Source organism: Acomys minous (genome assembly GCF_964271855.1).
Source record: "Acomys minous genome assembly, chromosome: 10".
Classification (NCBI taxonomy): Eukaryota; Metazoa; Chordata; class Mammalia; order Rodentia; family Muridae; genus Acomys; species Acomys minous.
Genome location: NC_140491.1, coordinates 16,927,731 through 16,949,983, shown reverse-complemented (window position 1 = coordinate 16,949,983; position 22,253 = coordinate 16,927,731). Strand labels below are relative to the sequence as shown.

The window sequence follows — 22,253 nt, the reverse complement described above, 5'->3', positions numbered from 1 at the left end:
TTTTAAGACCTGCCTCCAATGATAACACCTCCTCCAACAAGACCACACTTCCTAATCCTTCCCAAACAGTTCCACCAACTAGGCACCAAGTATTTAAGCACCCTATTGAGACAAACCAGTAACCCCAGGACTAGGAAGGTGGGTCAGAATTTCAAGGTCTTCTTTGGCCATGTAGGCTACACAGTGAGTTTAAGGCCAGACCAGAATAACTAAAACCCTGTCTTAAAATAAAGGAAAGAGAAATTACTAAAATGAATTGCTTGCTTTTGTGCCATTTTGTAGTCTCTTCTATATAGACAGTAATCTAGCAGTGTGTGAAGACACACACATGTAACTACAGCACTGTGGAGAAAATTTGCCAGGTATGGTGTCTCATACCAACTCTTGGCTAAGGCAAGCAGGTATTTGTGAGTTCGAGTCTGGCCTGATCTACATAGATAGTACCAGGACAGCTAGGACTATATAGTGAGACTCTCCCAACGAACCAAGTTACTAGCTTTTCCACAAAGAAAGCTAATCTACTAAGTTCATAGAAGTATGAAACCCTGTTACCACCATTATGAATGAATGAATTCATTCATTCATTCACTCACTCACTTATTCACTCATTCTCTAAGATCTTGGCTGCTTTCCCTGACTTCTTTTCCTTGGCTTCACCTGATGAGGTCAGACAGCATGGCAGCTATTTATAGGTTAAGAGAAACTGATCTGGCCAAGACATTCCTGAGATAACTCCTCTGGTAAGCCTTACCTTTTCTAGAAAATTCTCCCCAGACTCTATTGCCTTAGCCTCACCCTCTCTGATCCTATTTCCAACTGCTTTTTTTTTTCCTAGACAGGGGTTCTCTGTGTAGCCTTGGATGTCCTGGACTCACTTTGTAAACCAGGCTGGCCTCGAACTCACAGTGATCCACCTCCCTCTGCCTTCCGAGTGCTGAGATTAAAGGTGGATGCCACCACCGCCTGGCTGCCTCCTACTAGCCTTTAAGTGAGCCAATAGTCACTTATTTAACAGACTTGAAGGGTTTACTGAGGGAGCATCATAAGGATTTATGCTTCTCCTTTCTCCCTGCCCCCCCCCCCCCCCCGTGACCCTCGCCGTGTGTGTGTGTGTGTGTGTGTGTGTGTGTGTGTGTGTGTGTGTGTGTGTGTTGAGGGGTTGTTTTTTGAGCCAGTGTCTCAAGTTGTCAAATAGTACAGGCTGGCCTGTATTAATAGGTAACCTTAGAACATGTTCACTTCACCATCCCCTTGCCTCTTCCTCCCAAGTGATAGAAGTACATGTATGTATCACCACACTCTAATAAGTTGTGTAGGCTAGGCTAGCCTGGAACTCAATATGTAGCCGAGGCTTGCTTGTTTATTCTGTCTCTACCCTGAAGTGATGAGATTGTAGGCATATGTCACCATGTGCCTGGCTTCATCACAGGGTAGAAAAAGGATGTCAAGAGACTAGAGGATTTCTTCACTTGTCCAGGTACAGAGAGACTGACATTTCAACACTGTTTCAAAGTTCTAGGCAAAGGGCTAATTAGTCCAGCTCAGGTCTGATGTCTCCTGGTCCAACCAGTTGGGGTGGGGGTGGGGAGAACACAGTCTACGCCTTCCATCAGAATGGTCAGGCAAATGAACGCTGAAGACTTCCTGAAGCATTCGAGCCCCAGGCTGAGTGGCTCAAGTCCCTACCTGCCTGAATGGTTTGTCCTCAGTACATCAAGACACTGAGATCTCCGAGCTAAACGCAAAGGTCTAACCTGGGGACATACCAAGTATCTGGGCTTCAGAGACCCCAGAGATGACAACAGGACTTGCAGCACCTGAGGTAAGAAGCAAGCTTCACCCGTCCAGGCAACCCCTGTGACCATGGAGGAGGGTGGGGAGGAGGAGCAGCCTGTGCAGAATTGGTGCCCTTAAGATGCAGAGTAGGAATGAAAATGCAATTCCTGGCACCAGGAGGAAGTGACCTGCTAGTTCAATGTGACCCATGTCCTTGGGATCTGTGGGAACAGAGGCTGAGAAGGACAGAGCTCAAGAGACCAGCTCACTCCTTAAGACTGCAGATGCAGAAGTTTGGTGACATGAGCCTTCTTGATGACCCTTTCAGGGACAGAGGTACAGATTGGGCTCTGGACACCGTGTTTACTATCCCGTGTCTCATTTGTTGAACAATGCTGTATTCTGAACCTTGTGACTAAGCCAGGAAGGTTGAGCCAGGAAGGAGTAAGTGAATTCCTATCAGAAGGGCTGTGGTTTGGTGCCCCTTGGACTCCACAGTTAATCCCAGATGTGAGCTGCTGGCTGCCACAGCCTCCCCTGCTCTCCCTTACCCCTCCCCTGCCAATGCACGCACTCCAGTGGACCAAGAGAGGATTAAGGGCTAATTGGTTAGGCAGGTCACACCCTCTCAGCACATTCTTAGGGCTGCTCTGGAAAGCTATTTTTCACCTAGGCCATGATGCTCCTGGTCTGTCTGAGATCACCAGGAAGTCATGTGTCAAGGTGGTCTTGAAGTTCCAAGGTGTTAGACTCTCAGAGACAGGCTTACTATGCCAATTGGAAAAGTCCATTCTGGGGCCTGCCCTAGTTTGCTTTCTTTCTTCCTTTCTTTTCCTTCCTTCCTTCTTTTCTTTTTTTTTTTGTTTTTTTTTTTGTTTTTTTTTTTGTTTTTTGATACAGGATTTCTCTGTGTAGCCTTGACTGTCCTCTACTCACTTTGTAGGTTTGTATACCAGGCTGGCCTCGAACTCACAGAGATCTGCCTGCCTCTGTTCTCAGAGTGCTGGGAGTACAGGCAAGCACCACCACCGCACCTGTCCCTAGTTTGCTTTCTATTGCTGTGATAAACACGATAACAGTTTACAGTCTGTTGAGAAAAATGTCGTTATTGGCTTACTTTCCCTGGCTTGCTCAACTACCTTTCTTTTGCAATGTAGGACCACCTGCCCAGGCATGGGACCACCCACAGTGAGTTGAGCCATGGCAGATCATCAATTATTAACCAAAAAAGGGTCTCACAGACTTTGCTCCAGTCCAACCTGATGGAGGCAGTTCTTCTATTGATGTGCCCTTTCTCCAGGTGATGCTAGCTGGTGTCAAGTTAACCAAAAACTCGCCAGCCCAAGCTCATGAGGACTTCACTGAAATTTGCCATTTTTGTAACTTAATCATCTCTAGTATACTCCTGGTAATATCTCACAGCTTTTTTATTTATTACTATTTTTTATTTTTATTTATTCTCTCTGTGGTGTGTGTGTGTGTGTGTGTGTGTGTGTGTGTGTGAGAGAGAGAGAGAGAGAGAGAGAGAGAGAGAGAGAGAGAGAGAGAGATGGAGTCTCATTATGTTGCCCAGGTTACTGCTGAATGCAAGAACTGTGCTCAGCCAGGCGCCTATAATCCCAGCACTCTGGGAGGCAGAGGTAGATGGATCTCTGTGAGTTCGAGACCAGCCTGGTTTACAAAGTGAGTCCAGGACAGCCAAGGCTACACAGAGAAACCCTGCCTCAAAAAACCAAACCAATCAAACAAACAAAACACAAACAAGTGCATACCACCCCCCCCAGCTCCCCCCTCCACCCCGCCTTTATCCCTACTTTCATTTGCCTTCCCTTTTCTCCCCCTCGCCCAGCACAGTGTCTTTCCATGTGACGTAGGCTGACTTTGGATTTCTGAGTCTTCTGTCGCAGCATTTCAAGTGTTGGGATTACAGACATGTACCTGGTGGCTAGTATTTATTCACAAATTAGTAATAAAAATATCCAGAGAGTTCCAAGTTCAAGAACACAAAACTATGCATAGTAAAAAAAAAAAAAAAATCTCTTTCCCAGCTCAAGCCCTGAAGGCCCCAGCAGTAACTGGCAGCATTGTCCATGTTGCTCCAGAGAGCCAACTGACGAACACCAGCTGGAATTTTCTGAAAGCCAAATGGTTGGCTTCTGTCTTACTCAGAGTTTCTATTGCTGTGATAACGCATCTTTAGGGAGGACAAGGTTTATATCAGCTTACAATTCTCAGGTCATACACTGTCCCTGAGAGAAGTCAGGACAGGAACCTGGAGGCAGGAACGGAAGAAGAAACAATGGAAGAATGCTGCTTCCTGACTTCCTCTCCAAGGCTTGCTCAGCTTGCTTTCTCATACTATCCAGGACCATCTACCTATGGGTGGTATCACCCAAAATGGGCTGAGCCCTGCCACGTCAATCACTAAGGAAAGCTTGCTTACAGACCATTCTTATGGGGGGACATTTTCTCATTTGTGGTTTCCTCTTTTTGTATACCTCTAGCTTGTGGCAAGTTGACAAAATACACACACACACACACACACACACACACACACACACACACACACACACACCCCAAAACAAAACAAAACCAATCAACCCAGAAACCTGCTCTTTATTCTCCTGAGCCCTAGCTGTGTCAGACACCTTCCAATGCCACAGAGTGGCCACTGGCATAAGACCAGCTCTGAGAGCTGAGGTCTCTGGCAAGTCTCTGGAAATGTGGGGGAGAAGGAGGAGGGGGAGAGAGAGAAGAAGGGGAGGGGAAGGAAACAGCTCTTTGCTCTGCAATTTCCTGGCACGTGAAGTTCTTGCTACTACTTGTTCGCAGTCCGACTTCTGACAGGATACGAGCCACTTTGGAGCCTAGCTCCATCCTCACTGTCAGCCCACGAGCTGTCACGTGCCAACACTTGAGAAGGCACCAGCAGGGCTCAAGTTCTGGATACTCACCATGCCAGGCACTGTAGCAGGTTAACGGGAAGCACAGCGGGCTCACACTGGGGCCAGAGGGCAGCCAAGTTAGGACAGTATTGCTTGTGTTTCCATCCGGGCACACTACTCCGTGTGACTAGCTTTTCCTGGCTTCTCCAGAACTTTTCTGGCTCTGCTATTTACTCATCTGTTCATTCATTCGAGATATTGTCTTTTTTTTTTTTCAAGTTCAAAAATTTTTGTTTTTGAGTTTTTCGAGACAGGGTTTCTCTGTAACCTTGGCTGTCCTGGACTCACTTTCTAGACCAGGCTGGCCTTGAACTTACAGCCACCTGCCTGCCTCTGCCTCTCAGATGCTGGGATTAAAGGCGTGGGCCACCACGCCCGGCTTCGAGATATTGTCTTATTAGGTAACCCAAACTATCCCGAAACCCAAGGCGACCTACTGCTCTAGTTTCTTGTGCCTGGGGATTTCACAAGTGTGAGCCACCATCTCAGTCTCTTTTAGTTTTAAATCTGCATGTCCTGCCTCCTAAAGATAAACTGGATACCTCAGCCTAGATGAAGTGAAGACGTCACATGGTACAGCCTCTAAACGAAAGGGATTGCCAAAAAGTAACCAATGCAATTTATGTTTTGTTTTGAAGACAGTTTCCTTATGTAGCCCTGGCTGTCCTGGAACTCGTTCTGTGGATTAGGCTGGCCTCAAACTCACAGATCCATCTGCCTCTGCCTCCTAAGCGCTAAGATTAAAGGTCTGTGCCCTATACCTGGACTAGAAACTATATATATATATATATTTTTTTTTTTTTAATTACTATTTAATTTTATTTTTTGGTTTTTCGAGATAGAGTTTCTCTGTATAACAGCTCTGGCTGTCCTAGAACTTGCTCTGTTGTCTAGGCTGGCCTCAAACTCAGCCTTTGCCTCCCAGGTGCTGGGATTAAAGGTATGTGCCACCACGCCTGGCTAGAAACAATATTTTGATGCAATATTTAAAAACAAAACAAGCCAGGCAGTGGCAGTGCACACCTTTAATTCCAGCACTCAGGAGGCAGAAGTGGGTGGATCTCTGTGAGTCTGAGGCCAGCCTGGTCTACATAGTGAGTTCCAGGGCAGACAATGTTACACACACACACACACACACACACACACACACACACACACACACACACACACACCCCTGTCTCGAAAAACCAATATAAAAATAAAAATAAAGCTGGGCAGTGGTGGCATATGCCTTTAATCCCAGCGCTTGGGAGGCAGAGAGGCCGATCGCTGTGAGTTCTAGGCCAGCCTGGTCTACAAAGCTAGTCCAAGACAGTCAAGGTTACACAGAGAAACTCTGTCTCAAAAAACAAAAATCCCAAACAAATAAACAAACAAAAATAAATAACAATAAAACAAACAAATTAACACACACACACACAACTGCACAAAGTATATGGTAAACAAAATGTCACCATTTCCCCAAGATTTGGGGTTTTTTTGTTTGTTTTTTTGAGATAGAGTTTCTCTATGTAAACAGCTCTGGCTGTCCTGGAACTCCAGGCTAGCCTCGAATTCACAGAGATCTGCCTGCCTCTGTCTCCCAAATTTTGGGATTAAAGTCATGTGCCACCATGTCTGGATCATCTGGAGGTGGAAAAAGTAGACAAAATGAAGAAAAGCCTGAGTGGTCTCAGGCAGGCTAGAGAAATGGGGTTTCTTGGCCCCCTCTTTTCTCTCTTCCCAGTTGTCTCCAGAGAACCTCCTAGCATTCCTTGGCTGTAGACTGGTGGCCAGCAGGTCTCAGGGGCAGCGGGAGAGTTGCTGCCAGAAGTCAGTGGGCCTTACTGTAGGCAATGCCGGGATGTCATCCAGTGTAGAGTGTGGCTCCCCAGGGACGGGCTGTGGCAGGAAGGCCTGTGCATGAGTGTTTCTCTTAGCATCTATAGGAGGGAGGACCTGCCAGGTCAGGAAAGGCTCTGAGAAGCTGTGATCTGGAAAGCTGAAGGTCCAATGCCAGGGCAAAGCTGCCATATCACAGAGAAAAAAAAGGCTCCACTGGTACAAGGAGAGGATCCTGCAGGGAAGGGAGAGACACCTTCCCCATTAACTTCACTTGACCCCTCCCTCCCTCTTTGCCGTCCTCCATTACTTTTGCAGTCATCACAGACTGTGAGTAGGCACTGCAGGGACACCTCAGAGGCCAGACCTTGCGCAGCCTCCCCTGCTACAGGGACCCGCTGCTTCCCTCTGGTAAGGATGCTCAAAGCATCCTTTGTGAGCAGCAGTTACAGATCAAGAATGACTTTGCTTTTGTCCGGGTGTCTATTTTTGTATCCACTTTCCATCTCTAGACCCAAGGTAGCTTGGGGTCTAAGTGCTATATTAGTGGCTTTGCCACTTGCCTGAGATTTACAGAGCTCATTATGGGATCTCAAAGAGCTGACCTCTTGACCGGAACCTGCTCTGCCTCCTTCCTGCAATCTTGTTAACAGTACCATCTCTCATTGGTTCAGACTACATTGCTACCTACCCCTGTTGGTTTCTTTCATTCCTTCTATCAGCAAGCAAGGTGGACTTGCCTTCACCTGGGGCCGCCAGCTGTGTGGGCTTTCTAGAAACTTCCCCATTTTACATTTAAGGTCTCTGCACTAAGTTTGCTGGTTCCTCACATTACAGGCACCCTTTCAAAATGCCAAACACCTCAGGGCATACCTGCCCTCTCTCCTTTTCCCTGGCACTTTGGGTCTGTATCCCTACAACATAAGTTTAACATAAGACAGAAACATCCAGATCTGAGTCCCCTACACCCAGGCTAATGGAGGCTAACATTCATCCTGAGGGAGACTGAGGCAGGAGGGATTCCTGTGCCAACATAGTGAGTTTCAGGACAAACTGCTATAAATTAATTAATTTATACCTCCTTCATTAAAAACAAGTTATGTATTGTGTGTATGTTTATGTCCATATACCATGGCATGAATGTGGAGGTCGGAGGACAACTTGTAGGAATGTGTTCTCTCCTTCTACCATGTGCTCGAACCTGGGGGTCGAACTCAGGTCAATCATTTATCAACAGGCGCCTTTACTCACTGTGCTATCTTCAGCTCCTTACCATCCTTTTCCTCTTTCACCACCTTCTCTCCAGCCCTTTCTTTCTTTTGTTTTATTTTTTGAGACAGGGTTTCTCTTGGCTGTCCGGGACTCACTTTGTGGACCAGAATGGCCTCAAACTCATAGAGATCCACCAGCCTCTGCCTCCCAAGTGCTCGAATTACAGGCCTGTGTCACCTCCACCCAGCTCCAGCTCTTTCTTTTTCTACTTTTTTATTTTTATTTTGGCTTTTCAAGACAGGGTTTCTCTGTGTAGCCTTGGCTGTCCTAGACTTGCTTTATAGACCAGGATGGTCTTGAACTCACAGCAATCCACCTGCCTCTGCCTCCAGAGTGCTGGGATTAAAGGCATGCGCCACTACCGCCTGGCCTTTTTCTTCTTTTTAAAGATATGGTTTCCTGTAGCTTTGAAATCTTTAACTGAGAAGGATTTTTTGTTTTTGTTTTTCTAAAGAGGGTTTCTTTGTGTAGCCATGGCTATCCTGGACTAGCTTTGTTCACCAGGCTAGCCTTGACCTCTCTGCCTGCCTCTGGCTGGAATTAAAGGTGTGCACCACCACGCCCTGCTTAAGGATTTGTATTTCTGATCCTCCTACTTCTACTTCTGGAGTACCGGGATTGCAAATATATATATGCCACCACATCCAGTTAGTGTTGGGAGTTGGAGCCAGGACCTGCATGCCAGGCAAGCAGTCTACCAACAGAACTACATCCCAAACCCATAAATTCATTTTATAAATACCTATATATGACTTACAAATCTCTTGATATGGTTTATAAATCTGCTGAGGCAGTTTGAACAAACAACATTAAACGTCTTTTATTTACAACTTACAACATAAACTTCAATTACAATTCCTTTTGTTCTTATTTATCTCAGGACCTCATCAGGCTGGTACCTTACATTGAGCCACAACCAGATTTATGGTGCAAGTGTGTGTGTGTGTGTGTGTGTGTGTGTGTGTGTGTGTGTGGGAGAGGAGGAGGTCATTATGAGATCTCACTTCCCTGGGTAGTGAAGATGACCTTAAACTTCTGATCCTCGGGCTGGAGAGGTGGCTCAGAGGTTAAGGACACTGACTGCTCCTCCAGAGGTCCTGAGTTCAATTCCCAGCTAACCACATGGTGGCTCACAACCATCTATAATGTAATCTGATGCCCTCTTCTGGCCTGCAGGTGTACATGCAGGCAGAATACTATATGCATAATAAATAAATAAATATTTGAAAAAAAAAAAAACTTCTGATCCTCCTGCCTCCAGCTCTCAAGTACTCAGACTACAAGTAAGAGCAGGGCGGTGGTTGCCTCACCTTGAATCCCAGCACTCAGGAGGCAGAAGCAGGATGATCTGTGAGTCCAGGACAGTCAGCGCTACCCAGAGAAACCCTGTCTTGAAAACCCAAAACAAAAAACCAAATATGTGCCACCAAGCCTGGTTTTATGTGGTGCTGGGAATTGAATTCACGACTTTATGTATGCTAGGCAAGGGCTCTACCAAGCTAAGCTGTCCTGAAATTTGTAGGGTTAAATTGAGTTATCCATAAAAGGATAAAACATGTCCTTCCAGGGTTGAGACTTTTTCACTGTCCTGGAGAAGATCCTCCTGGGACTCCAAAGGGAGTAATCCCCCATTGACTTTCTGATGTCTTCCCATCCATTCAGGTGGCTGTATTGTAAAATTAATTTTTTCTTTCTTTTTTTTTATTTAAAAATTAATTTGGATTTTTGTCTATTTATTAGTTTTGGCTTTAGGATACTTTAAAAGTTCCTTTCTGTGCAACCTGAAAGATCATAAAACTTGAAGGAATTCTTTCTACTGTCTTAATCAGTCCTCATATCTGCCTGGCCCCACACCCTAGACAAGCCGCTCCTGCCTGATTCCCTCTCCAGGCTCGGCTGAGTTCCTGGACCGCCGTGCTGCCCACAATGGCCAGGCTGTAAGAGACTCACCTGTTCCAAGCTGTGACCTCTGAGGCATGTTAACGGCTAGCTGAGTTTTGAATGGGCAGAGGGAACTGTCCATAGGGGGAAGTCACAGGGACAGCAAGCAGTCAGCAGCAATGTGACTTGAGCCTTGGGCTGGAACTGAAGGAAGCACGTCACAGGAGCGGGATGGGGGTGGGGGGTGGGGGGTGGAAGGGGTCTTTAGAGAGACAATTGTCAAAACTGCAGAAAGATTGACACCACGAGGACGTGGAGGACATGTGACACAGCAGAGGCCACTTGGATTACCAGAGCTTAGTCTCGGAACTTGATTGCTGGCTGACAGCTTTTGGAAGCAAGCACAAAGACCAAGGTGTGCAGAAGAGGCAATCCTCCCAGTAGTTACGGGAATCTCTCTGTCCCCGGAAGCTGCATCTTTTTCACTTGGGCTCCGGGAAGTCATTCCAGGCATTTCAAACATCTGTCCAAGCCCCTTAATCTGTTATTGATGGGACTAGAAGAAGAAAACAATCATTTACTTTTCCTTAAATTCCCTTTTCCAGTCTCAGCAATAGGAACAAACCATTTTTTGTTTTTTTACCCCACTAGCTTTGGAGCCAGACTCCAGGCAGGAATTATAGTGGCAACCTCCACCCATTATGAAAAGGACAGAAACTTGCACCTACCTGCCTACTCTGGTATGACAGCACACTGCGGACACTTTGCTGGGGGTGGTCCTGTGTGTTCTGGGATGTTCACAGCACCTCTGCCCTCTGCCTACTAGACGGCGGAAACAGCTCTTGTCCTCCAATGCGAGAACCAATAATACCTCCTGATGAGTCCAAATGTCTCCCAGGAACAGCTGTCCCTTTCCATCTTGCTCTACATTTGAAACAAGAGTTTATATCAGGTGGCAAGACAGCCTCCAGATGGGTGTGGCGGCACACGCCTTTAATCTCGGCACTCAGGAGGCAGAGGCAGGTGGACCTCTGAGAGCTCAAGGCCAGCCTGGTCTACAAAGTGAGTTACAGGACAGCCAGGGCGACACAGAGAAACCCTGCCTCAAATAAATAAATAAATAAATAAATAAATAAACAAAGCCTAAAAAGACTCCACATTTATCCTGACCTCAGTGAGCACGAGGTCCACCTGGGCTACCTTAGACCCTGTCTCAGAAAAACAAAAGGAAAGTGATGGTAACCTGCTTCTAGTCATTGGGAACATGCTTGTAATGGCAGCATCTCAGGGGAGCTGAGGTAGAGGGCTTCTGATGGGACCAGGCTAGCCAGACAAGACCCTGCTTCATAACCACAATCCAACAGGGACTGGAGCGATGGCTCAGCAGTTGGCTGTTCTTGCAGAGGACCCAGGCTTGGTTCCCGGTGGCTACCAGACAGCTCAGAACCATCCATAGTTGCAGAGGATCCAATAGCCTCTTTTGACCTATACGGGTGCTAGGCGCACATGCATGGAACCTAGATATACATTTAGGCAGAACACTCACATACACAAAATAAATCTTTTTTTTTTTTAATCAACCATTCACATTGGTAGTATGGGAGTGAGCTAGACAGGACGATGAGGGACACGTCGGTGAACTACAGATAAATCTAGAGCAGCCGCTGCAGCAGCAAGGCTAGAGCTAAAGACACCATCTTAGGAAACAACTCTCCGACACTCAGCTCTAGCCACTTTGATGTTCCTTTAAATTACAGCCAGATTGCTGGGTAAGTGAGACACTTCCTTTAGTATTTTCTTTTAAAAAGTATTTTCTTTCTCCCTTTTGTTTTTGTTTTTTGGAGTGGGTTGTGGATAAGCAGAGAGTGGGAAGTGAACCTGGACTTTCCCTCCCATATGCTAGGCCATGATATCACCCAATCCATAGTAGTAATTTTTTTTTCTCCTTTTGAGGCAGCATCTGGAGTAGTTTAGGTTAGCCTCAGACTTTGCTATATAGTTTAAGATGCCCCTGGACCCCATGATGGGCCCGTTTCTGCCTCCCTAGTGCTAGAAATTTATCACCATGCCTAGTGACCGTCCCTTTCCGTTTCTCTGGTTATTTTGAGACAGGGTTTCCCCGTGTATCCCTGGCTGTCCTGGATCCACCTGCCTCTGCTTCTCAAGAGCGTGGATTAAAGGTGTGTGTCACCATACCCCACCTACAATGCCTTTAAAAACATTTAAAAAAAAAACTTTCTTTTAACAGTGGGAGTGTGGATGAAAGGCTTATGCAAATAAAATGTTTTATGGGAGCTGAGGATGCCACGGCACAGTTGGTGGAGTGCTGAGCATGCACAAAGCCCTGGGCTCCATCCTCAGCACTGCTTAATGCAGCTATGGTGGCCCATGCTGCCATTCCAGCCTCTGGAGGCAGAGGCAGGAGGATCTCTGTGAGTTCGAGGCCAGCCTGGTCTACAAAGAGAGTTCCAGGACAGCTAGGGCTAACACAGATGAAGCCCACAGATGAAGCCCTGTCTTGAAAAACAAACAAATGTGCAGAGAGACTTGGGATGGAGGTGGAAGACTGGGAAAGTTCAGTGGTTAACAGTGCTTCCTAGATGGGCCATGGTGGAACACACCTTTAATCCCAACACTCTGGGAGACAGAGACAGGTGGATCTCAAAGCTAGCCTTGTCAACAGAGTGAGCTCCACAGAGAAACCATGTTTGGAAAAAGAAAAAAAAAAACCAAACCAAACAAACAAACAAAAATAAAGCAAAAACAAGAGTGCGTCTTGATCTTCCAGAGGACCTGAGTGTGATTGCCTACACTCATGTTAGACGCCTCATGATTCTTGTAACTCCAGATCTGTGGGGATCCTATGCCTCTTCTGCAGCCTCCTCCACACATGTACACTCACCTTACTCACTCATACACACTCACATGATTAAAAAAGGTCTAACAGCCAGGTGTGGTGGTGGCGCATGCCTTTTAATCTCAGCACTCAGGAGGCAGAGGCAGGCGGATCGCTGTGAGTTTGAGGCCAGCCTGGTCTACAAAGTAAGTCCAGGACAGCCAAGGCTACACAGAGAAACCCTGTCTGGAAAAACCTAAATAAAGCCAGACGTGGTGGTGCATGCCTTTAATCCCAGCACTCTGGGGCAGAGGCAGGCAGATCGCTGTGAGTTCGAAGCCAGCCTGGTCTACAAAGTGAGTCTAGGATAGTCAAGGCTACACAGAGAAACCTTGTCTCAAAAAACAAACAAACAAAAAACCCTAAATAAATAAATAAAATAAAAATAAATAAAAAGTAAAGCTCAGGCCTGGACATGGTGGTACATGCCTTTAATCTCAGCATGCCCGGAGAGTTAAGCATATCTCTGTGAGTTCCCAGCAAGCTAAGGCCATGTTGGACTCTATCCAAACAAAGGCATGGAGCTGAGAGGGTTCAGCAGTGTAGAGCAGATGGATCTCTGTGAGTTCGAGGCCAGCCTGGTCTACAAGTTGAGTCTAGAAGAGCCAAAAGAAACCGTATTTCCAGGCGAGCATGGTAGCACACGCCTTTGATTCCAGTACTGGGGGGGGGGGGAATCTCTGAGTTCTAGGCCAGCCTGCTCTACAGAGCTAGTTCCAGGACAGCTAAGGCTACACAGAGAAGTCCAGTCTCAAAAAATAGAAACAAAACCAAAATAATAATGATAATCTTGCTGGGGGGTGGTGGTGCACACCTTTAATCCCAGCACTCGGCAGGCAAAGTCAGACAGATCTGAGTTCGAGGCCAGCCTGGTCTACAAAGTGAGTCCAGGACAGCCAAGGCTACACAGAGAAACCCTGTCTCGAAGAGCCAAAACCAACCAGCCAGTCAAACAAAGAAATAATTATAATCTTAGTCAGGCATAAAGGTGCATGCCTTTGATCCTATCATGAGGAGACAGGAGTTGATATATCTCTGTGAGTTTGAAGACAGCCAGAGCTATACAGTGAGAACCTGTCTCCAAAACTAAACCAAACCAAACCAAACCAACCAGGCCCCAAAATCCTGGTTGGGTTTGGTGACACACACTTTTGTTTTGTTTTGTTTGTTGTTGCTTTTCAAGACAGGGTTTCTCTTTGTAGCCTTGGCTGTCCTGGACTCAATTTGTAGACCAGGCTGGCCTTGAACTCACAGCTATCTGCTTGCCTCTGCCTCACAAGTGCTGGGATTAAAGGCAAGCACCACCATTCCCCCACCCCAGGCTGGTGACACACACCTTTAATCCAAGCACTCTGTGAATTCAAGGCCAGCCTGAGATTCTAGGCCAGCCAATGCTACACAGCGAGATCCACCCCTCTCAAAAACAAACAAGCAAAAACAAACAAGCAAGCAAGCAAACAAACAAACAAACCCAAGACAAACCAACAAACAAAATCCAAACTCATTTGAGGCTAGGAACAGAGCTCAGTGGTAGAGCACTCACCTGTACCGTCCCTTCATCTTAAAAAAAGAGTATTAAGTGATCACTAGAGAGGTAGTTGGGATGATTAGATTTAGGGAGGATTCTGGGTAGGGCTTTCTGGCCCTAAGGGTGGAGCTAAGTTAGCTTAGTTTATATAAGAGCAGCATCTTCTCGGGTCCCAGGCAGTAGCTCCCAGTGGTTCTTAGCTCTCCAGCTGTTCCTAGGAGCCCTCCACCGGCTCCCAGCTCCTCAGTGGGCCCCCCCTGGGAGCTCTCCAGAGGCTTCCAGCTTCTTCAGCTGCTCCAGGCTGTCTTCTTTCCAGGTACAAAAGCTGCCCTGCGGTGGCACACGAGGGTTCTAGCAGTGGTCTTTGGGAAAGCAGAGGCTCTGTGTGGGAAGTGTTGGAGGCAGGCGTGGTGAGGATGGATATCTCTGTGTTCCAACCATGGTGGCTTTGTATGTGCTCGTGAGTGCACTTGCTTGGTGTTATGGGGTGTTCTTGTGTTGTGGTCCACCCTTCCAGGCAGCCTGCTGGAGAATTAGGGGAGGGATTGCTAGTTGGCTGTTGAGGGTCTGAGCCCTGACTAGACACAGAAACTATGTTGGAACTTGGGGTAGACCATGTGCTGAGCTCCGAGTTTATCTATGAAATGGAGGTAAAAATCATCAGTCAATAATTTAACAATATGTGTGTGGCCCGAACGGTGAAAGTACGGGGTTCTGGCATGCCTGGTTGGTTGTGTGGTACAGGGGGAGTCTGCAGGAGGAGGCTGATGGCTCCAGGCTCCCAGGTGGCTGCTGATTAAAGGAGATTCAACTCAAAGCCCAGGGCTTATCCCAAAGGCATGCTACTCCATCTTTGGAAAAATATGGTCTCTGGGCAGATTGTATCTGCTTGGTAGGAGGTGTTTGGCCCCTTTCAGGCAAAGAAGAGTTGATTGTTGAATAGAAGACGGGGCTCATGCATGGCTTTGAGTCTTGGCTTAGTTAATGATTACTTTGCCTTTTTACCTTTGGGAATTAAAGCTGGGAGGGAAGCAGTGATCTTTGAGGTGGTTGTGGGGCTACCTCCTCCTTTTGAGTGGGTTCCCCAGAGCTTGTAAAGGGACCCCCCCCAAAGACAGGAGGGAGAAAAAGAGAAGAAATGGCTCTCAGCAGGACTAGAAAGCGTTTGCAAATGTGTGTAATTGTGTGTGCCAGTCCCCTCAGAATATTTAGTGACAAATGTTCAGAACATCTAGGTGCCGTGGCACATGACTGCAGCTTAAGGTTATTCTTGGCTGTACAGAGTTGTAGCCATCTCGAGATACACAAGGGAGGCCCTGGATTACTCAGCTGGCAGTGTTTGCCTGGCATGCGTGGAGATCCACCTATAATCTCAGCATTTAATAAAATGGGGGCGGTAGGAAGATCAAGATTCAAGAGGATCCTTCACTATCTAGAAAGTTCAGTCCGGGCTATATAAGAGACTGTTTCAAGTAAAAAGAGCCAGGCTTTGGTGGCTCTTGCTGGCTAGCAATTTTTTTTCCAGGGCGGGGTGGTGGGGGGTGTGTGTCTCTGTGTAGCCTTGGTTGTCTGAGACTCACTCAGTGATCCCCCTGCCCCCCCCCCCCCCCCCCCCGCCTCTGCCTCCCAAGTGCCAGGATTAAAGGTGTGCTCCACCACCCCCAGCTGAATCCTAGTACTTGGAATGCAGAGGCAGGCATATCGTTGACAACACAAGAAGACCTACAGAGTAAACTAACCTGGGCCCATAGGGCCTCCCATAGACTGAACCAACAATCAAAGAGCATGCGTGGGCTGGATCCAGGCCTCCTGACACATTAGCAGAAATGCAACATGGTCAACATGTGGTGGCCTATCAACAGGAGTAGGGGCTGTCTCTGACTCAGTCGCTTGCCTTTGGAGCTCTTCCCTTTAGCCAGGCTGCCATGTCAGGGCTCAGTGAAAGAGGATGTGCTTAGTACAGCTGTGACTTGAGGTGCCAGGTTGGGATGGGACCCCTTGGGAGCTTCCCCTTCTCTGAGGAGTTGGGGGAGAAGAGGGGGAGACTTTTTTTTTTTTTTTAAAGAAAAAGGGTGTCTTATAGCCCAGGCTAGCTGACAGTTTAACTCCTGATCGTCCTCCCTCCAGGATTACAGGAGTTTATCACCATTCCTGACTCTGGGGTTAGATGCTTGCTTCAGTAGAAAACTCCTCCTCCTCCTCCTAGGCTGGGCGGTGGTGGTGCACGCCTTTAATCCCAGTACTAGGGAGGCCGACACAGGCAGATCACAGATCGCTGTGAGTTTGAGGCCAGCCAGTTCTACAATGTAAGTCTAGGATAGTCAAGACTACACAGAGAAACCCTGTCTCGAAAAACCAACAAAAGAAAACAAAACCAATAAACAAACAAAAAAAAAACCTCAAACCAAAAAACAACAGCAACAAAAACACAAACAAATCATTCTGTAACCTAGGCAGGCTTTGAACTTTGATCTTCCTGTCTCAGTCTTCTGGGTAGCTTGGATTATAGACCATCCGGAATTATCAGGTCTAGACTCAGTGAAGTAATCAAACTATCCCTGGGTATTTAGGACTTGGGAAGGACCTGTGAGTCAGAACTCACCCATAAGGAACTTATGGTCTATGGAAAATGGAGAAAGTAAAGTGCAGAGCAGTGCTATGCAGTGATTGGTTTGGAAAAAAAAAAAGGCAGAGCCGGAGCAGCCCAAGGGGAGGATACATCCTTCACGGACTTGGGAGTTGGAGGTAGGTGAATGAGTTCAAGTCGTCCTCTATCTACACAACCTGAGATAAAGCTGCTAACGTCAAGGAAGCTGTTTGAATCATCCAGGACCGGGACCCGGAAGAGCTACAGCTCTGAGATTGGAGCATGCAAGGGGCAGTCCGAGGGACAGTGGGAAGGCTGTGGCTGGCAGTGAAGGTGGGGCAGCTTTGTCTGATCCTGGAAGAGTTTCTACTTTACTGTAACTGATGGAGACTTGGAAGATTGGAAACTTGGGGGTGAAAAAAAAAACCCAACAACTTTTGAGTAGAAAAATACAGAATTCTGTCCTTTGGCCATTGCATTTGGAGGAGAAAATGGTGGAGTGGGTGTATGTAGATCCAGGCTGACCTTGGGAATCCATGCTGGGGAGATTTGGCTTCTAGCCACAAGTGAGCACACACCCAGCAGGATTCTGGACCACAGATGCTGGGATAGCTCTGCTCTTTGAGCCCAGGCTGACCTAGAAACTGCTATGCAGTTGGCTATAGCAAACTGCCTTTACGTCCCAATTGTTGAGATTACAAGCACACAACACCAGCAGCTTCTGCTGTTTTTCTTCTAATTTTTGTTTGAAAGGTTTTAGCTCAAAATACAAATGCTCTGGTGTTTTTCTTTTTCTTTCTTTCTTTCTTGGTTTGGTTTTTCGAGACAGGGTTTCTCTGTGTAGCCTTGGCTGTCCTGGACTCACTTTGTAGACCAGGCTGGCCTTGGACTCACAGCGATCCGCCTGCCTCTGGCTCCCGAGTGCTGGGATTAAAGGCGTGCACCGCTGCCACCACCACCCGGTGGTGTTTTTCTTTTTCGTGCTGAGGATCAACAACTGGCTTTGAAGAGCCCAGATCTGTGCTTTACCATTGCCTTAATTTCCCAGCCCTCACTTCTGACATTTCTCTCTGCTTCTTCCTCCTTCTCATGTGCTTGAAACAATTACGCTTCATCTGCTTGTAAGCTGCCCTAAATCTATGTTAGAGCAACAAATGGAAAAATACACCTACCCTCTGCCCACTACCGGAGAGCACTACTAGGAATGCTTTTGAGAATTGCTTTTCAGTATATTCTCTGCATATTTATGAACGTATCTAAGTGAGGTTGAAAATGGCCTGCCATTATGTCAGCCCTGTGCTTTTTTCCCCCTTTACACTGCTTCCTTCAAGCCCGTGCTTTGAAGCCAGCCGCTTTCTTGTGACTTTGTAATGCATTCTTTGGCATTTCTTGAATTCTGGCCTAAGAGACTAGATTCTCTGGCAGTAAGCCTGACCAATCATTTTAAGATGATCAAAATTGCTGTAGGGCCCCGGGAGAACCTCCTGATGAATATGGGAGCTCGACGTGGATTTGTTCAGGTCACTTATCGAGAGCCACACTGTCTCAGGCATTTATGACACAATCCACTTCAGGCCCCTTCCAGCCACTGTCTGTGATCAGGGAAGAAAATGGGGTGGACAGTTTGCTCGGTAGCCTCAGAGGAGACCCATAATGGCAGGCCCAGAAAGCAACCCCCACCTCTCAGGCCTGGCCCACCAGATCAGCTTGGGACCACGCAGACAGGACTGAACGACATCTTTCTGCCTTCTGGACCCAGGGAGTTTGCAATGTGCAGAGCTAGTCTGGGCTGTCCTATCTCAGTCCATCCTGGGAATTTCCCAGGCCTGGTGACTCAGAGGGTGGGGTAGCCCTCTCCTCCTCACATGGCAGCCGTCTCTGGGTGCCCCTTTGGAATATTTCCATCACTTCCAGTTCTTAAAGAGCTTTGTGTTTCATCCAGCAAACAAGCAGGAAGAGAAGAGAGGGCCTTTAGATGCTGGCCAGAAACAACAGGCCAAGGTCCCTTTGTATCTGAGATGACACCAGGGTCAGGGTGAACATTGGCAGTCCACACCTGCTTTATTTGACTTTCCTAACATTTCAGCTTTTCATTTATTTCTTAGTACTAAGGGTTAAACCCTGGACTCTGTACATGCCAGGCAAGTGCTTAACCACTGGGCAACACTCTCCCAGAACATGGGATTTTATTTATTTTACTTCATTAGGATTTTTGGAGACAGGCTGGCCTGGCTATATAATCCAGGATAATCCTGAACTCCGTTCCTCTGTTTCCACTTCCTGGAGTGCCAGAACTACAGGGCTTGAGTCACTACACCCAGGAGTGTTTGTTTATTTACTTGTTTGTTTAAACTCACAAAGCCTGGGTGCCTGGCTTCTCCAGTAAAGTCCAAAGATCTACCAGATCAGATCACATCTTGCTGTGTCTGCAACTGAGTGGGGCCTGGCTCCACCTAGGACTTTCCCCCTGTGGCTGAAGGCCACACCCCTTGTTGTGATTTGTTGCTGACTGCTCTTTCCCCATGTGTGTGGCTGGACTCAGCTGAGGCTCCAAGAGCAGCCAAGCACTTTTTGTTTCTTTGTGTTTTGTTTTTCGAGACAGGATTTCTCTGTGTAGCCTTGGCTGTCCTGGACTCACTTTGTAGACCAAGCTGCTCTTGAACTCACAACCATCTGCCTGCCTCTGCCTTCCGAGTGCTGGGATTAAATGTGTGTGCCACCACACCCGGCAGCAGCCAGTATTTTATTCACATTAATATAATTGCACTTATTTTTCTTTTATATATATTTTATTAATTTTTTCATATTACATCTCAATTGTTATCCCGTCCTTTGTATCCCCCCATTCCTCCCTCCCTCCCATTTCCCTTTACTCCCCTCCCCTATGACTGTGACTGAGGGGGACCTCCTCCCCTGTATATGCTCATAGGGTATCAAGTCTCTTCTTGGTAGCCTGCCATTCTTCCTCTGAGTGCCACCAGCCCCCCCCCCCCCATCCAGGGGACTTGCAGCCAGCATTTAAAAAAGATATTTTCTACTCATGTTACCCACTGTGTTTCTCCAACGTCACCCCCATCCCTGCCATTGTTACTAGCTCTAAAGGTGGGTGCTGTAGGTAGGGCAGATTGGAAGATGGAGCGATTTGGGGAGGCAATCTGTCTGAGGATGCTAGGTTTTAGGGAAAAGAATCGCTCATCTGAAGGGAAATAGCTTGAAAGATGTTCCTGGGGATGAGGTCTGAGGTAGAAACCATAGGGGGGTGAAGTGTCAGGAAGGACACTACCCTGCCTTTAAGCAGGTTTGTCTCTCCCTAGTGTACTAGTCACCAGGGTGTACCCTCATAAGCTAGAGAAGCACCCCATGTCTTGGCATGACAGCATGTGAGGCCATCTATAATATGGTATAGGATAATTAGAGTTCCAAACCCTGAGATACTACAACATTTTGGCCACCTATTGAGTTAGGTCAGGGAGTCTGGTCTGTACACTACACCCATTTAGTAGGTGAGAAAACTGAGATTGGTTTGGCTAGCTTGTCTGTCAAGTAACAATTAAAAAGGGATGGATGAGCACAGCATAATTTTAAAGTTCTTTCTGACTTTAAAACTGCCATGTTTGGATACAGATTCTCTCTCTCTCTCTCTTTTTTTTTGTTTTTTTGTTTTTTTCCCCCCGAGACAGGGTTTCTTTATGTAGCCTTGGCCATCCTGGACTCACTCTGTAGACCAGGCTGGCCTCGAACTCACATTGATCTGCCTGCCTCTGCCTCCCGAGTGCTGAGATTAAAGGCGTGCGCCACCACGCCCGGCTTGGATACAGATTCTCATAAAAATGTTAATCTTTCCACTTGTTATCCTGCTTTGGGTATGTATTCTTGTTCAGTCATCTAATCTACCCATGTAAAAGCCATAGCTATTCAGGAGTACTCCTTGCCCATTGGTTGGCTTGATGTACTGGCTTCATCATGGAATTATGAAACAGAAAATACATTGTCTACTTGGTTCGTTTCCTATTGCTCCCAGTGTAATGCTACACACTGGGTTAGTCACAAAGAAAGTGTTTATTTTGGTTCATAGTTCTGGTCCAGAGTTCATCTGGTGGCCTTCTTGGCAAAGCCCAGATGTGGGGCTGGAAGATCTAGAGATTGAGCCAAACTGGGTTTTACTGCAGACCCTCTCCAGATAACCCGTTAACCATTAATCTACTAATTGCCTTGATAAGATTCATTCATTCACGAGGGCACAGCCTTGATTATCTCGTTGGAGATGATAGTTTGGTCTGTTTCAACGTGCAGGGTGGGGTGGTTCATGTCTATCACCCAGAATTTAGGCTGAGGTTACAGGACTTGGAGTTCAAGGCCAGTCGGCCAGTTGGTCAGTCAAGGCTTATCATTATTTTTGTTTGTTTTACTTTGTTTAGATTAGACCCTGTTTCTATATGTCAATGTGAATAAAGCAATGGCAGCCCCGGCTGGCCTGGGACATGTGCTCTTACCTCAGCCTCCCAAGTGTGGGAAGTTAATATCTCTTTATGCTCTCTACAGCAGTGGACAGCTTTGCCAATATTGGAATACAAATACTTTTGGAGTAAGGCTGTTAGGGGCTCTGGAACATAAGGCAGAACAGAGAAGGTTGATGGTATTGATGGTGATGATGATGATGATGATGATGTTGACAGTCTCAGTGTAACTTGCTGCCCTGATACTCATTTCAGTTTGGCCTCAAACTTGAAGCAATCCCTCTGCTTCAACCTCCCTGGTGCCAGGATTAAAGGCCTGGTAGGAAAACCATTTTTAAGTCACCGATACAGGGTTAGCACTGTCTTCTTCTTCTTCTTCTTCTTCTTCTTCTTCTTCTTCTTCTTCTTCTTCTTCTTCTTCTTCTTCTTCTTCTTCTTCTCTTCTCTTCTCTTCTCTCTCTCTCTCTCTCTCTCTCTCTCTCTCTCTCTCTCTCTCTCTCTCTCTCTCTCTCTCCTCATGCTCCAGCCACAGTGAGTTCTATAATTCAAAACTCTTTGTCTTGGGAGAACTCAAGACACCACAGGGAGGAAGGCAATTCAATTCTTCCAGATGGCTTCTAACCAGAGTTTAGATTTGTGAGCTACTCCTTAAACTTATAATATAGGCTTAGCAAAATGACACTGATGGCTGCTGCGGGCGCTGTGAAACAGGGAACCTCTCCACCACAATGTGGAAGTTCTGTTCTATCATGAAGCAGGGACTGAAGCCACACAAAGGAAAAGCTTGCCCCGTGCAGAATAACCTCTGTGATATGCTTACAGAATTATGGGATGACCTCAGGTTTAGTAAAATGACGATAGTGCTTCATGAGGCTGTTCAGTTTGCTTGTTCCGATATTGTTACCACTCAGGGTAGCCCCATGCAATCTGTCTCAGCCTCCTGAGGAGCTACAGGTGTTCACCACTGCCTATTTCCTCTCTATTTTGCACTTATTGGAAATGAAGTTGCAAAGATTGCAGTAGAGAGTGCAGATTTTAAATGGCGTGCCAACACTGGAGCCAAGCTGCCTGGTTTAGAGTTTATCCCTCA

At 46.8% G+C, this 22,253-nt stretch overlaps 1 protein-coding gene and 1 long non-coding RNA gene across 3 annotated transcripts in view; one reads left to right on the top strand and one right to left on the bottom strand.

Annotated features, from left to right (window-relative positions):
* Window positions 1-1,679: 1,679 nt before the first annotated feature.
* The window catches only part of SLC34A2 (solute carrier family 34 member 2), a 46,979-nt gene continuing 26,405 nt past the window's right edge, over window positions 1,680-22,253 (top strand). Inside the window, exon 1 of one of the 2 annotated variants that reach the window (XM_084799709.1) lies at window positions 1,680-1,822. In XM_084799709.1, the coding sequence (XP_084655835.1) occupies window positions 1,796-1,822 (27 nt within the window). In that variant the 5' untranslated portion in view covers window positions 1,680-1,795. Of the gene's footprint in view, window positions 1,823-14,275; window positions 14,436-22,253 lie in introns of those variants that run through there. The other variant, XM_084799710.1, reaches the window with a different exon arrangement.
* On the bottom strand, window positions 8,609-10,936 carry LOC311606398. Its single transcript, XR_014782335.1, has 2 exons — window positions 10,424-10,936; window positions 8,609-10,251 (listed from the first exon to the last, which is right to left on the bottom strand). It is a non-coding gene; the product is annotated as an uncharacterized lncRNA (long non-coding RNA).